At 42.9% G+C, this 15,103-nt stretch overlaps 1 protein-coding gene and 1 non-coding gene across 2 annotated transcripts; one reads left to right on the top strand and one right to left on the bottom strand.

Annotated features, from left to right (window-relative positions):
* Positions 1-124: 124 nt before the first annotated feature.
* Positions 125-14,894, top strand: Hdac3 (histone deacetylase 3). Its single transcript, XM_047555523.1, has 15 exons — positions 125-238; positions 341-423; positions 1,758-1,900; positions 6,919-7,000; positions 7,126-7,182; positions 7,303-7,358; positions 7,743-7,876; positions 8,369-8,449; positions 8,812-8,885; positions 9,045-9,109; positions 10,300-10,389; positions 10,511-10,569; positions 10,837-10,916; positions 11,221-11,378; positions 14,236-14,894. Exons 1-15 carry the CDS (start codon positions 184-186, stop codon positions 14,303-14,305), a joined length of 1,287 nt encoding a protein of 428 aa, XP_047411479.1. The 5' UTR covers positions 125-183; the 3' UTR covers positions 14,306-14,894.
* Positions 13,058-13,130, bottom strand: Trnav-uac (transfer RNA valine (anticodon UAC)). The gene has a single exon. It is a non-coding gene; the product is annotated as a tRNA-Val (tRNA).
* Positions 14,895-15,103: the final 209 nt, after the last annotated feature.

The raw sequence follows: 15,103 nt of genomic DNA, 5'->3' as shown, positions 1-15,103 counted from the left end.
GAGAAGCAAAGCGAGGGGCGGAACTCCCGCAGGGGCGTGATCTGGGCTTAGTCTCAGGGAGGCGGGGCCTAAGCCTCCCTGTTCCGCAGAGGCAATCTGCGTGCTTTCGCAACACGCACGACTGGGGGGCGGGGCTGGCGTCTGGCGGGCGGCGGAGGCGCGGGGCCTGGTCCCGCCGGCGTTATGGCCAAGACCGTGGCTTATTTCTACGACCCGGACGTGGGCAACTTCCACTACGGTGAGGGAACAGGGTTCTGCGCCAGGGGTTTGGATGCAGAGGTTTCGAGGCAAGAGCTGCAGCTCCAAGGGAACTGACCCACTCTCTTCTCCCCACCCCCAGGAGCTGGGCACCCTATGAAGCCCCATCGCCTGGCATTGACTCATAGCCTCGTACTGCACTATGGTCTCTATAAGAAGATGATCGTGAGTCGGCCGGGGGGTTGGGAGCAAGCTGTAGGCGTAGGGATAAGTAGGTTGGACTGTATGCACCAGGTGCACCCGTCCCTAGGGTAGGGGGCAGTTAGAAGCTGCCAGGAACACTCCGTTTGTAGAGTTTTGGGGATGGGCGTTCTCTGACTTAATGGGAGTTACAGTTTACATTTTTACCTTAGGCCAGCAACCCTTCGACATTAGGCACACCAACCCTTGACCTAGGGTTAGGGTGTGTGAGGCCCTCTGGAAAACAGATGTATTCCTCTCTGCATTATTTTATTTTATGTAGTATGTATTTGTTTATTTTGCAGTCTTGGGGGATCAAACTCAGGGCCGTAGGCCTACTAAGCAAGCTTTCTACCAGTGAGCTACGCTACCACCTTCCTGCATTTTAGGGTGTGGTCAGTGCTGTAGCCTCAGGAATAGGCATGTCTGGATCACTATCTCTTCTCCCACCTCTCACTACCAGCAAGGAACTAGAACTACAGGCAGCTCTGCAGTCCTGTGTGTAAATAACAGAAGCCCTACCTATACCTTTTTCAACCTAGAATACTCTATGTAGTTAGGCTTAATCACTACCCAATCCTCTGTCTCCCATATATACACATGCTGTCCATCTCCAGCGTGAAATTTATAGCTGTGAAATGGGATAATAACAACCCTAATCCTTATTATGTTCTTTGAGGGGACTGAGTCAACAGTATGAGTTATCACTGCTTTTTCTGAGACTCAGACAAGTGGATTGTTCATAGAAAAGATTCAGGTATTGTTAGTGCAGTGATCTCTGAATCCCTTGAGATTATGTGCCTCTGTGTCCCTGCATGCTTTTTCTAGGAGAAAAAAAGCTCTTTCCTCTTGCCCAAATTTCAAAGAGGTACATGAAATCTCCCCTGACTCCCAAGGGTGATAAATCTTTGATTTAGCACCTTGGATTTTAACTAGAAGCTTGTCATATATCCCATATATTTGATTTCAGAGTGAAGAACCCAGAGGAGAGAGGGCAGAATCAGAGTCCAAGGGAGATGAGTATGGAGAGAACCAGGAATAGGAGATTCAGGGATCAGGGCAGGTGAATCAGGGCTCAAGGTTAAGAAGGTAGGAGAGGCTGGGCTGGAGGTGGAAAGGAGAAGTGGTTTACATGGGTCTTGATCAAGACCACTAACAGGAGCTTCTCTTCTTCACTGACCTTTGTCTCATAGAATAACAGGATTGGGATTGTAGTACGTGGTTTTACACAATCTCTAGGGGTGAATTCAGTGTGGGTGGTCACAGCCTCATCAGTGCGGCTGATCTTGCCTAGGTTCATCTTGTTTCTCCATCCCAAGGTCTTCAAGCCATACCAGGCCTCCCAGCATGACATGTGCCGCTTCCACTCTGAGGACTACATCGATTTCCTGCAGAGAGTCAGCCCCACCAATATGCAGGGCTTCACCAAGAGCCTTAATGCCTTCAACGTGGGCGATGACTGGTGAGGGAGGGAAGGACTGGGATTTTTGGATATCAAGCACTTGGCTGTGAGGCCCTTCAACGAGGTCTTATGACAGCAGTGGGAAGATGCGGGGGGGTGCTACTTGTCAGTGAATGATCATTCACTCATTTGTTTATTCAGTAAATATTTGTTGGTGATTTACTCCAGGCCCTGTACTAAGTGTGAGGAATGCAATGATGGACAATAACAACAACATTTTAATTGTAGAAATTTAATTTTAATTTTAATATTCACCTGTGCTAAGTTCTGTGAAGGAAAAGTACATGACAGACTATGAGAGTATATACTAGCAGAATTATTTAGCTTCAGCGTGGCTCTTTGGTGGAGGCTTCCTAGAGGAAATAAAGATTGAGCTGTGATCTGAAAAAAGAGAGGAATTAGGGGAAAGGTATTTGGAGACTGAGGGAAGGGATGTTTTGGGCTGTAGAGACATGTTCTAAGGGTCTGTAGTAGACTAGAGTATGACTCACTTGAGGAACAGACAAAGCCCAAGTGCAACTGGGCATGGTGGCTCACACCTGTAATACTTTGACTTGGGAGGCTGAGGCAGGAGGATCCCAAGTTCGAGGCCAGCCTCAGCAACTTAGGGAGGCACTAAGCAATTTAGTGAGACCCTGTCTCAAAATAAAAAGGGATGGGGATGTGGCTCAGTAGTAAAGTGCCACTGGATTCAAACCCCAGTACTAAAAAAATAAAAGAAAAGAAAGAAGAAAAAGTCCACTACAGATTATGAAGAGGAATGTGATCTGATGAGAAGCTAAAGATATAGGTGGGACCTTTTGAACAGCCCTGTTATGAATTGAGGTTTGCTCTTACAATTGAGGAAAGTCATTAAAATGTCTTAAAAGGCAAGGGAGCAATTTGACATGACCAGGTTTACATTAAGCTTGTATTGTATGTGGATGACTCAAGGTTAGGTGCTGTGAGGAAGGGGGTGAACAACAAAGATAAGCCATGATCCTTGCTCATGCTCTAGTGTACAACCATAAAAAATAATAACCATAACAGCTACCATGTACTCAATTCTACTTAAACTCTGTTAGGAAAAATTTCAAACATTTCTGAAAGTAGAGTAGAACATGTACCCATACCCAGCTTCAACTATTTTTTTTAACTGGGGATTGAACCCAGGGCACACATCCCCAGCCCTTTCGATTTTTTATTTAGAGACAGGGTCTCACTGAGTTGCTTAGCGCCTCGCCATTGCTGAAGCTGGCTTTGAACTCTTGATCCTCCTGCCCCAGCCTCCCAAACCAGGGATTACGAGACGTAGGCTACCACACCCAGCATATCCGACTTCAACTCTTATAAGCAAGTGGCCTGTCTTATTTCATCTGTACTCCCTTGTGTTAGATTATTTATCTCTAAATGAAACTTTAAAAAAAAAAATCTAAGTCATACCTGAAGACTAATTGTAATTCCTCAATATAATCAAATTTGCAATCAGTATTCAAATATCCTCTCTTGTCTCATGTATATTTTTCTACAGTTTATTAATATCAGGATCTAAACAAGGGCCATGCATTGTGTTTGGTGTCTTGAGACTTAGCCTGTGGCTTTTCCTTCTCCCTCTTGAATTTCTTTCTTTTTTTTTTTTTTTGGGTGCTGGGGATCGAACGTGCTTACAAGGCAAGCACTCTACAACTGAGCTATCTCCCCAGCCCCTTGAATTTATTTCTTGATAAATAGGTTTTATTTATCACAGGATTGTTGATCCTGTGAGCTTCCTACAATGTCCACCATTTATTATCTATTCTGCTAGTATTACCCAAGGGTTCCTAGTGTATCCACTTAATTCTCATACCAACCTGTATGTACTAGTATTTTTCCTCATGTTATACACAGGTAAATGGAGATTTGGGGAAATTGGTCAGTGGAGGTGGCAGGATTCAGATCTAGAGCCCAGGTTTGTTTTTGTTTTTGTTTTATGGTGCTGCACCCACAGCCCACAGAGTCCAGGTTTTTGAACCACTAATCTATTTCTATGAAAGATTCTCTTAATAGATGTAGCCCAGGCTGCTGGATAGAGGCCAGTTCCTTCTGCTGGCATTGAGCACTTTCCCAAACTCGTTCCCACACTTCAACTGCTTGGGATCCTTTCCTGGAATGTCTTTGGCTCTCCATTCAGTTCCTTCAAGGCCTTCTCAGCCTTCTCAACGACTCCATGAAGCCTTTCTTGACCATACCAGCCTACAAAGCTGTATCCTGAACACCTGCCTGCTTAATTGTCATATGCTGTACAATTTCCTCATTTAGTCTCAACAACTGTATGAAGCAGGGTTTATTATTATCTCCTTTTTATGGATAAGGACACTAATACACAGAAAGGCTAAACAATTTGGCCAACATCACTAGTTGTCTGACTCCTAAATCTGGGCTTATAATCATACTATCCTATATGGTTTCTTGCCAATATTTCTTTATCATTTTTAGATATCATCTATAAGCTGTTGGTATGAATGTGAGCATTTAGTCTTTTTTTTAAATTTTGATTCATTGTACACAAATTGGGTACAACTGTAGTTTCTCTGGTACAGTCACACCATTTGCGTAATCATACATGTACATAAGGTAATGATGTTTGTCTCATTCTGTTATTTTTACTTCCCTCCACCCTCCCTACCCGTCTTTTTCCTCTATACAATCCATCCTTCCTCCATTCTTGCCACCCCCCCATTATGTATCATTATCCACTTATCAGAGAGATCATTCGGCCTTTAGGTTTTTGGGATTGGTTTATCTCACTTAGCATGATATTCTCCAACTGCATCCATTTACCTGCAAATGCCATAATTTTATTCTTCTTTATGGCTGAGTATTATTCCATTGTGTATATATACCACAGTTTCTTTATCCATTCATCAATTGAGGGGCATCTAGGTTGGTTTCACAATCTAGCTATTGTGAATTGAGCAACTGTGAACATTGATGTGGCTGCATCACTACAGTATGCTGATTTTAAGTCCTTTGGGTATAGGCCAAGGAGTGGGATAGCTGGGTCAAATGGTAGTTCCATTCCAAGTTTTATATGGAATCTCCACCACCGCTTTTCAGAGTGGCTGCACTAATTTGCAACCCCACCAGCAATGTATGGGTGTACCTTTTTCCCCACAACCTCACCAATACCTACTATTGCTTGTATTCTTGATAATAGACATTCTAAGTGGGGTGAGATGAAATCTTAGGGTAGTTTTGATTTTGCTTTTCTCTTATTACTAGAGATGTTGACCATTTTTTCATATATCTGTTGATTGCTTGTAGATCTTCTGTGAAGTGTCTGCTCATCTCCTTAGCTGCATTTAGTCTTCTCATGCCATCATGCTGACTTCTCCTAGATTCATAATGTAGTTATATCACAATTTTAAATCAATCACTATTCTGTTTACATTATCATAACTAAAATTCATTTGCTTTGGAACCAAATTGTTAATTTATTTTCTTGTACAACTTTTCTCTTTCCTGGAGCTAATAATTTCATTACATTTTTATTCGCTAGTTTTTTAGGTATCAAACACTAATTATTTCCAAACCCTGAGAAACTATAAAACTCCCTATAATTCTATTTTTCACATGATTAAATGTGGCAGTTGTACTATTTTCTTGGATTCCCAAAACTAGGGATTATTTGTTTGTTTTGTTTGTTTGTTTGTTTGTTTATTGGTGTTGGATCAAGCATGAAACCCAGGGCCTTATATATGCTAGGTGTAGTCTCTACCATTGACCTTAAAAAAATCCAAACTAGGAATTTTTTTATCTTTTTTTATTTTGAGAAAAGGGAGAAGAAGTTTTATTGCCTTGCTAGCAAAGGAGAAACAGAGGACTCCTGTACAAAGGACTGTGATTCCACAAACTAGGGTTTATTTTTCTGTGTGTGTGTGTGTGTGGTGCTGGGGATTGAACCCAGGGACTTGTGCATGCATGCGTGCGAGGCAAGCACTCTACCAACTGAGCTATATCCCCAGACCTAAACTAGGGATTTTTTAAAGACATTTTTTTTTTTAAAGTGGTGGTTCATGAAGGTATAATTTATATACAGTAAAGTTACCTTTTTTGTATGTCACATTTTTGGAGAGTTTTGATAGAATGTCTCAAGGTTCAGAATATTTTGCTTACCACACATAGGTCCCTTATGAGGGTGTGCCTTTTTATCTTCAATCCCTCTTTTCCACGTCAGCTCCAGGCAACTACTGGTCTGATGTCTATCTTATTTTGCCTTTTCCAGAATGTTATGTAAATGAAGTCATTGAGTTTGTGTTTTGTTTCAAATCTTTTCTTTTTAAAAAGAATGAAGATGGCAATCATCATAGCTAATGTAGCTCATAGTGCCATATGATATACTAAAAACTTTCCATGGGTTATCTTGTTATTAGTGTTTGCATATATAGAAATTCTATTCTTTCTTTAAAGTGTGTGACTATTAAGACTACTATTTAACATTATGTTAGAATGTAGTACATGTAGAAGACTCTTAAGGAAAAATAGAACTCATGTTTTTTCTCAACTTATTTCCTTTTTCCTGTATATTCAGAAACCTAGAAGCTGAGCTGGGCATATGATACACACCTATAATCCCAGCTACCAGAGAGGCTGAGGCAGGAGGATTGAAAGTTTGAAGTCAGCCTCTACAATTAGTGAGAAACTATCTCAAAATAAAAAATAAAAAAGGGCTGGGGATGTGGTTCAGTGGCTAAGCAACCCTGGGTTCAATTCCTGGCACCAAAAACCAAAAAAACCTAGAAGCTGTTTCTTTCCCAACTGGCATACAAACTCCCTGACATTTAAAAATTTCTTTCTTTCCCATCTTGTGCTTTAAACAGGGCGTGGCATATAGTATGGCCCAAAACATTTATTGAATACATTTGCAGGTAGATCAGGTGTTTAGGAGGGAGAGAGGGCTATCAGAAAATGGAGATTGCAGGAGTTTGGGCTGGGGAGGGATGTGTAGCAGGGGGCAGGACAGAGGTACAAGGGTTCTAACCCACTCCTTTTCCCTGCAGCCCAGTGTTTCCCGGGCTCTTTGAGTTCTGCTCCCGTTACACAGGTGCATCTCTCCAAGGAGCAACCCAGCTGAACAACAAGGTGATATATCCCCAGGTCCTGTTCCTTTTCTGTGGGTCCCCTAGACTCAGAGCTTTATCCTGACCCTGGGCTCAGCTTCAGGGGTGGGCAGGAGGAGGACTGAGAGTTGGGTGTCTGTCTTTCAGATCTGTGATATTGCCATTAACTGGGCTGGTGGTCTGCACCATGCTAAGAAGTTTGAGGTGAGTGAGGAGGTGATGGGGAAGATAGTGGCTACCCTAGGGAAGGTAGTCAGGATGACAGTGGGGGGCAGTGAGTGGAGGAATTGTTCCTTTATTTAAAAGATCACTGTCTTGCTACAGGCCTCTGGCTTTTGCTATGTCAATGACATTGTAATCGGCATCCTGGAGCTGCTCAAGTAAGTAGCCCCCGAGGAGATGGGGGCACTTAAGAGGATCTCAGTGAGGTGGTCCCTCAGACTCTGCCCTGATCCTGACCCTGGCCCTGACCTCTCTCCTCCACCACTAGCTTCTCCCAAGTTCTTGATGCTTTTCTTAGGCTGCATCTTCCTCTGTTCTGCTGCAGATTGCCTGCTGCCTGCTCATATTTCAGCCTTTACTGCACATCCCTCTCCTGTCCCTGCCTTCAGCCTCCAGGCTGGATCCCCAGGGTTACCCTTAGAAAACTGGTGGTGTTAGGTTTCAGGTGACTTGGCAGACTAAATAATTCCAGACCCTGTGTTTGGGAGGGATGGATTGGTTGCTCACCTCTACCTCAGACCCTGGCTTTACCCTTACCCCAGGTACCACCCTCGTGTGCTCTATATTGATATTGACATCCACCATGGAGATGGGGTTCAGGAAGCCTTCTACCTCACTGACAGGGTCATGACAGTGTCTTTCCACAAATATGGAAATTATTTCTTCCCTGGTACAGGTATGAGAATATGAGTTACTGTCCCTTTCACCTCTCAGTTCTTTATCATGACTGACTCCTTAGCCTTTCCATCTCAACTCAGATGTCCCTTCCTGGAAGCCTTTCTGACCATTCCATTTACAGTAATCACCTCGTTCCCCATTATTCCATCATCTCACCCTATCTGTTTCTCTTAGAGCACTCACTGCTATTTATATTTAATGTTTTTTGTTTGTTTGTTTATATTTGTTTACTGTCTTCCTTTCTCTTAGTGAGGAAAAGTATAAGCTTGGTAGGATTTCATTAGTTTTATTAGTTCTATTCATTACTGTATCTCCTGTGCCTAGTATACAACTTGGCATGGTAGTTGGTTTAAAAAAAAAAAATCATTGAATAAATGCAAGCTGCAAGAAACTTAGTGAATCTAGGGAGTCTGTGGTGAAGGTCCATTGATAGAGCAGCTGAGTTGTGGGTGCTTCCCATGCATGGCTCCCACCACCTACTTCCTTATAGGTGACATGTATGAAGTTGGAGCAGAAAGTGGCCGCTACTACTGTCTCAATGTGCCCTTGCGGGATGGCATTGATGACCAGAGTAAGTACTAGTGTCTTCTCCCTCTGCCCTTGCCCCTTCTTTCTATTAATTAACCTCTTCTGCCTGGTGTTATCTAATATTGGGTCGGTGTCCTTAAGGATGAATGGCCTTCAGAGGAGCCATGAACCCCTGGAAAGTGTATGCAACATATCATACGGGTGCACATTTAATGACAGGGGTCATCAGCTTTTGTCAGTCACTCATAGCAGTCTGGTACTCCCACCTGAGTTTAGAACCAGTGGTTTGGTTCTTTGGGTTGCCCCTTTCCTGGGCTACATGCTCTCTCAACCCCCTTTTTCCTTTTGTTCCCTGTCTCCCCATCCCCTTGGGGTGCCAGGTGCCCATCTTTGGCCCTCTCCCAGGTTACAAGCACCTTTTCCAGCCGGTCATCAACCAGGTGGTGGACTTCTACCAGCCCACCTGCATTGTGCTCCAGGTAATATTGTCAGTGCCTTCCAGGAGGGTCACCTGGCCTTGGGAGAAGAGCGGGGGGAGAGGAAGTTCCCTAGGTTGGTCAGGGAAGGGACGTGGAAGACATCTATGATGTTCTGATCAGTTGTGTCACTGCAGCTGCCTGGCATTTTGCTTTTTGCAGTGTGGAGCTGACTCTCTGGGCTGTGATCGATTGGGCTGCTTCAATCTCAGCATCCGAGGGCATGGGTGAGACTTGCCCTTCTCCCCCAGGTTTCACAGGTGGATTTGGGCCTTAGTAAATGAAGTGGGAGTAGTTAGAGATGGGTCTCCTTTCTTCTTGGGAATCAAAAATAAGCTCCAAGTTGACCTTGAACTAGAAATGTCACCTTAAAAAGGATTTTCTAGCTGGTCATTCACTCACAGTTGGTTTTTATTAAGCACTGATGGTGTTCCAGGCATTGTATTAGTTGATGGGGAAGTAATGAAGAAATGCCTGTGGAGTTTACAGTTTAGAGTAGGAAGCAAACAAAAAATAAGCGAGAGAAATAAGCAGATTGTTATAAGTCCTATAAAGGAGAAAAGAGAAAGCTGGGACACAGCATAATAGTAGGGAATCTACTTTGGCATGATTTGGAAAGGGTTTTCTGAGGAGGTAATATGGGAGCTGAGAGCTGGAGGCTAAGAAGTGAGCCATAAGAGAAGCAGAGGAAAGCCTGTCTTAGGCAGTGAGATGAACCTACAAAAGGCTGGGAAGAACTGATGTAGTGAAGGAGATGAAATAAAACCAGTAAGACCAGAACACAGGGAGCAAGCTGGAGGTAGACTGAGTTTAGGTCCTAGAAATTGGCCAGGGTAAGATTGTGCAGGGCCTCTAGACTCTGGTAAGGAGTATGAATTGTAGTCCAGTGATGGTGGGCAACTGTTGAAGGATATTTAAGCAGGGAAGTTACATGATCTAGTGTATTTTAAAGTGACTGTGTTAAGTTTTGGGGTGAAAGTGAAGGGACAGAATTGGTAGGGGAAGACCAGTTAGGAAGCTACTGGCATTATCTAGGCAGGAGGTTTGGTGCCCCGACTGAGGTGGAGGAGTTGGTGATAGAGAGGTGTAGAGGATTTGAGTTATATTCTGAAGGCAGAAACTGACATGCTGGCTAGTACATGATGAGAATAGTTGATTAACAGGTAGGATGCCAAGGAGTGTGTTGAGCAGCACAGAAGTGAGGGTGTATTTTATTTATTTATTTTTGAGGGTGTACTTTATTTTACACTTTTTATTGAGACACAAAATGTACTACACAAATTAAAAGGGTACAACTCAGTGAATTCCACTACCCAAACCAAAATGTAGAATATTTATAATTCTCTTATGCCCTTTCCAAGCAATATCTAGAGGTGTAGACCTTGGTTCCACCCATTCTTCTGGTTCCTTTTAACAGGGAATGCGTTGAATATGTCAAGAGCTTTAATATCCCTCTACTGGTGCTGGGTGGTGGTGGCTATACTGTCCGAAATGTTGCCCGCTGCTGGTGAGTACCCTCCCTGACTTCTTCCTGCATTGTGGGGTGAGCTAGGGGCTCCCTGAGATATGGCCAGGCGGGCACTTCAGCCTACTTAGTCAGCTGACTCCACTCTGCTGGTTGGTTTCAGGACATATGAGACATCACTGCTGGTAGAAGAGGCCATTAGTGAGGAGCTTCCCTATAGTGGTAAGGACCACCCACAACACACCCATAACAGGAAGGTCATTCTCACCGGACCCCAGAATGACCTGGTTTGAAGGCAGACAAAAAATTTCACACTGTCAGAGCTCTGCAGATGAAACCTCTGGGCTGAGAACAGGGAAAAGACTGGGCAGCTCTTTTGTAGGGGGTCTGGATGGGAAGGGAGGACTGGACAGTCTTGGGACCTGCATATCTTGGTCTGAATCATGTTTTCTGGCTAATCCCCTCTCTTCATCTCCTCTCCTCCCCAAGAATACTTCGAGTACTTTGCCCCTGACTTCACACTCCATCCAGACGTCAGCACTCGCATTGAGAATCAGAACTCACGCCAGGTCAGCAGCTCAGAGAAGCCATGCATAAGGATGGGGGAGCTCAGGAGAGGTCTAGGATGTGGGAAGTGGGAGAAATCAAAGAGAGGGAAGTTCTAAGCTGTCACTGTCCCTGCTGCCAGCTAAGAGGATAAAGGAGAGGCAGTCAGGGTTGGTGGGAAGAGACGGGTATCAGTTGTGAGACCTGAAATATAAATACGACTGAGATGAAAACCAGGACATTAGGAGCAGAAGGCAGCTAGAAGGGTGGATGCCCTGGGAGTCACTAGGAACTGACATTCACTTTGTATTCCTCCTCTTCAACCAGTATCTGGACCAGATCCGCCAGACAATCTTTGAAAACCTGAAGATGCTGAACCATGCACCTAGTGTCCAGATTCACGATGTGCCTGCCGATCTCCTGACATATGACAGGACTGATGAGGCCGATGCAGAGGAGAGGGGCCCTGAGGAGAACTACAGCAGGTCTGGGGAGGGACTTGAGAGGGACAACCCAGCAGGCTTGCTGGGGAGGCTTACAGGAGAAAAGCAAATTGGAAGACACTAGCTTTCTTGTCCCTGGTTTACTGCCTTTATGCCAGTACGATTTTTTATTTTTTATGACCAAGTAACATATATTTATTGTAAAAATTATAAACGGCATCAAAGTACGTTAAGGTTATATCCACACAATCACAGACCCATTCCACAGAAGTAACTACCATTAATAATTTGATTTATATCTTTTCAGATAGACTTTTTTCTGTAGATTACAAGTATACATCTATATGCACATATACTATAAATATATATCCATTCACAATTTGCTGTTTGTGGAGGTTTTGATTTTTGTTAGTCCAAATGGAAGTATTCTGTACATGTTGCTCTTCAACTTATAGCTGTCTTTTTTTAAAATAAGATGTATCTTTGTATGTCAGTGTATATGAATCTGTTTCTGTATTTTATCAGCTGCATAATATTCCATTGTGTGGATATAGCATAATTTAACCAACTACCACTGGTGGACATTTACATTAACTTACATTATCCCGCCCTCCCCCTTTTTTTTTTTTTTTGCTACTACAATAATAAAGAAGGTGGCAATGAGTCATCCCCTTATGTATACATATTTGCATGCTTGCTTAAATGAGTTAGATTCTTGGAATTGTTGCCATTAGTTCAAAGACTGAATGCAGAAAAATTGTATTTGCTGCCACATTGCCTTCCAAAAAGTCTGTAGCAATTGCCAGCTTCTTGCCAGCATTTTACTTTTTCCTTCTGGGCTGGCTGGACAGGTCACTGCCTGTATATTACTCTTTTAAGGTTCTTTGATTTCTTTGCTCTGTTCATTTTTTCAGGTTTGAGAATAGTGGTTATGTTTTTTCAAAAAAAAAACTTTTGTCTTCCTGAGATACATATTGAAATATTTATAGATAGAATGAATGGGGGGTGGGAATGAGGATAAAATTTTTAAAAAAATCAAAACAAACTTTTATGAAAAATGAAGGGAAAAAACAATAGAACCCCAAAGTGCAAAAACAGATACACTTAGTGGAGAAAAGATTTCCTTACAAGACTAAGGATAACAACACTTGCAGGACACCCAGTCTTGCTCCTGTGCAGCATTAGAAGTTGAAGCTGGCTCTGCTGCAGTCTGATGGGCTTCTCAGACCCTTCTAGAATCTGCTTCTCATGTTAACAACTCATATGCAGAGTTCAGGCCTGTGTCTCTGTCTTCTGGACTTGGACTTTACTCCTCTGCCTCTTAGGACCTCTCCATCTTCCCTCCTCCATAAAAACCCTCTTATCCCCTGGCCTTGTTTGGGAAATATCTAAACATCTGGCCTCATGTTTGAATCATCTCCTTCTCAGTTTTTCTAGGTTTCTAAAACTTGACTTCTGGAAATTGATTTTCATTGTCTGATTTGGTTTGGCAAAACTTATTTTTTAAGTTCTTCCTTTTGTCAAAGTTTGGCTTTTTCATCAATAGTTTTAGACCGACATCTAGGCCTAGTCTGCACATTATACCACACCATTTCAACAGCCAGCAGAAGCCTTGGACCTTTCTTCCTGTTCCTAAGCCCTATCTCCCTGTCAGATCACCCACTGAGTTCCCTTTTCTTCTTTCTTTCTTTCTTTCTTTCTTTTTTTCTTTTTTTTTTTTTTGGTGGTGCTGGGGATTGAACCCAGGGCCTTATGCATGTAAGGCAAGCACTCTACCAACTGAGCTATATCCCCAGCCCCAGGTTCTTCTTTGATTCTTACAGCTCCAACTAGCATATGACTTAGAGAGTAGTAATAATAAGAGTTGCCACTTCTGTGGATTTGCCAAGCATCAGACTCAAGTGCTTTATAGTACAACATACATATCATGTCATCATTCTTATGCCATCAGACAATGCTAAGAGTGGCCCTTATCCTCAGATTACCTGAGGAGGAGTCTAAGCCTCAAAGAGGTTAAATAACTTTCCTGGGGTCATAAAGCTAGTTAAGATACAAACCTGAGTGTCTGACCCCACATCTTTAACTCTTGTGCCTGCAGAGATGACGACCTATGGTTCAAGTAGATAGGGCCTTATCTGGCTTAGTCCCTCAGCTACTCTTTGATGACTCAGTTTTTTTCTTGGAGAGTAGTTTTTCAAAAAGAAAGAAATCAGTATTGAGTACTTACTGGGTCCTGTGTTGCTTCCACATCCCTTCCCTCAGTGTAGGTTTTAACAGGTCAGTCCTCTGCTTTTGGCTTTAAAAGGGCCTGTATGCTAATCCTTACTTATCTCCCTGATCATAACTGTAACTACTCTCCTCCATGCACACAACTCCCAGCCTTCATGGCCTCCTTGTTATATTAGAATATACCAGTTTTCTTCTGCCTTATGAGTCTTGGAACAGTTATCCTGAGAGCTTTGCCTGGCCAGCTTCTCAGACTGGTCTTTCATTCTTAAAACAACTTTCCCTAAAAATCCTGTCTGAAATTTACCCTTTTCCTCCCATCACTCACAGTCATGTCACTTTTTTTCCTTTTTTTTTCATAGTGCTCCCCACCATCTGAAATTATATTTATTTACTTGTTATCTTTGGTCTCATTTATTAGGTAAGCTTTTTCAGGATGAACGAAAGCCTGGTCTGGCTAATTTTCTTGTATAAACTTCTGACATATGCCTCGCACAGAGTATTTGCCATAAATGTTTATTGAATATGTGAATGGATGAATGCATAACAAACATTCTCTACCAGAAAGAGGAGAGGAATAGTTCCCTAACAGGGACCCTGAGGAATGGTTCTGGAGAGGGTGCTGGGAAGTTGTAGAGCAGGGTTCTCTGATCCGTCTCCCCTTGCTTTGCAGGCCAGAGGCACCCAATGAATTCTATGATGGAGACCATGACAATGACAAGGAAAGCGACGTGGAAATTTAAGAGTGGCTTGGGATGCTATGTCTCAAGGAATTCTTTTTCATGTCTTGGTTGGGTGGGAGGGAAAAGGTATGCTCCCCTAGTCTGGACTGGTCACCCCCAGGGCTTTTATTAACTCTGAAGAAGGTTTCAGAGATCACATATGGTTTTAGAACCATCTGTCCCCTTTTCCTTTCTCTCCCACAGCCTAATGATACCTGGTACCTGGTACCTATAAGGGGTGAGATAGGGACAAGTATAGCTGGATTTGGTACATTCTGGGCATTGGACCATAGTGGCCAGTCCCCAACCCTTCTGGCCCCTTAGTCCTTCCCTGCTTCCCTCCAACCCAGAGACATACGGATGAAGGGGTAGACAGGACTGAGGGTATCACTAACATCCTTCTCTGGGTTTTATTGCAAGCCTTACTTCCAAGACAGGTGAAGAGTGAGGTTTTTGGGGGTCTTTGGCTCCCTAACACCTTAATTCTAGACAGTAGGAAGTGTGGTTTTCGTGTAGGGGGAGGATGTGAATATGTCCTGTTCTAACTTTTGGCTTTCTGTCCATTTTACCACTGTTTTTATCCAATAAACCAAGTTGGTATTTTTTTGTACCTTTCTGGGAATTATTAATTCTTGTTAACTATGTATGAAGGGAAAGGGAAATGGGGTGATGATACATATAATAAAAATCATAGTTAATGTTTATTTAGCACCCTATGTTAGGCCCTGTGTATATATTCTACATGGATCATTTTACTCATATATAGGGAGTTAATAGAACATTTTGGTTGAGGTTAGACAAACCTGGGCAGATAACTAA

Source organism: Sciurus carolinensis, chromosome 6, assembly GCF_902686445.1.
Source record: "Sciurus carolinensis chromosome 6, mSciCar1.2, whole genome shotgun sequence".
Lineage (NCBI taxonomy): Eukaryota > Metazoa > Chordata > Mammalia > Rodentia > Sciuridae > Sciurus > Sciurus carolinensis.
This window is presented reverse-complemented; position numbering and strand designations above follow the sequence as displayed.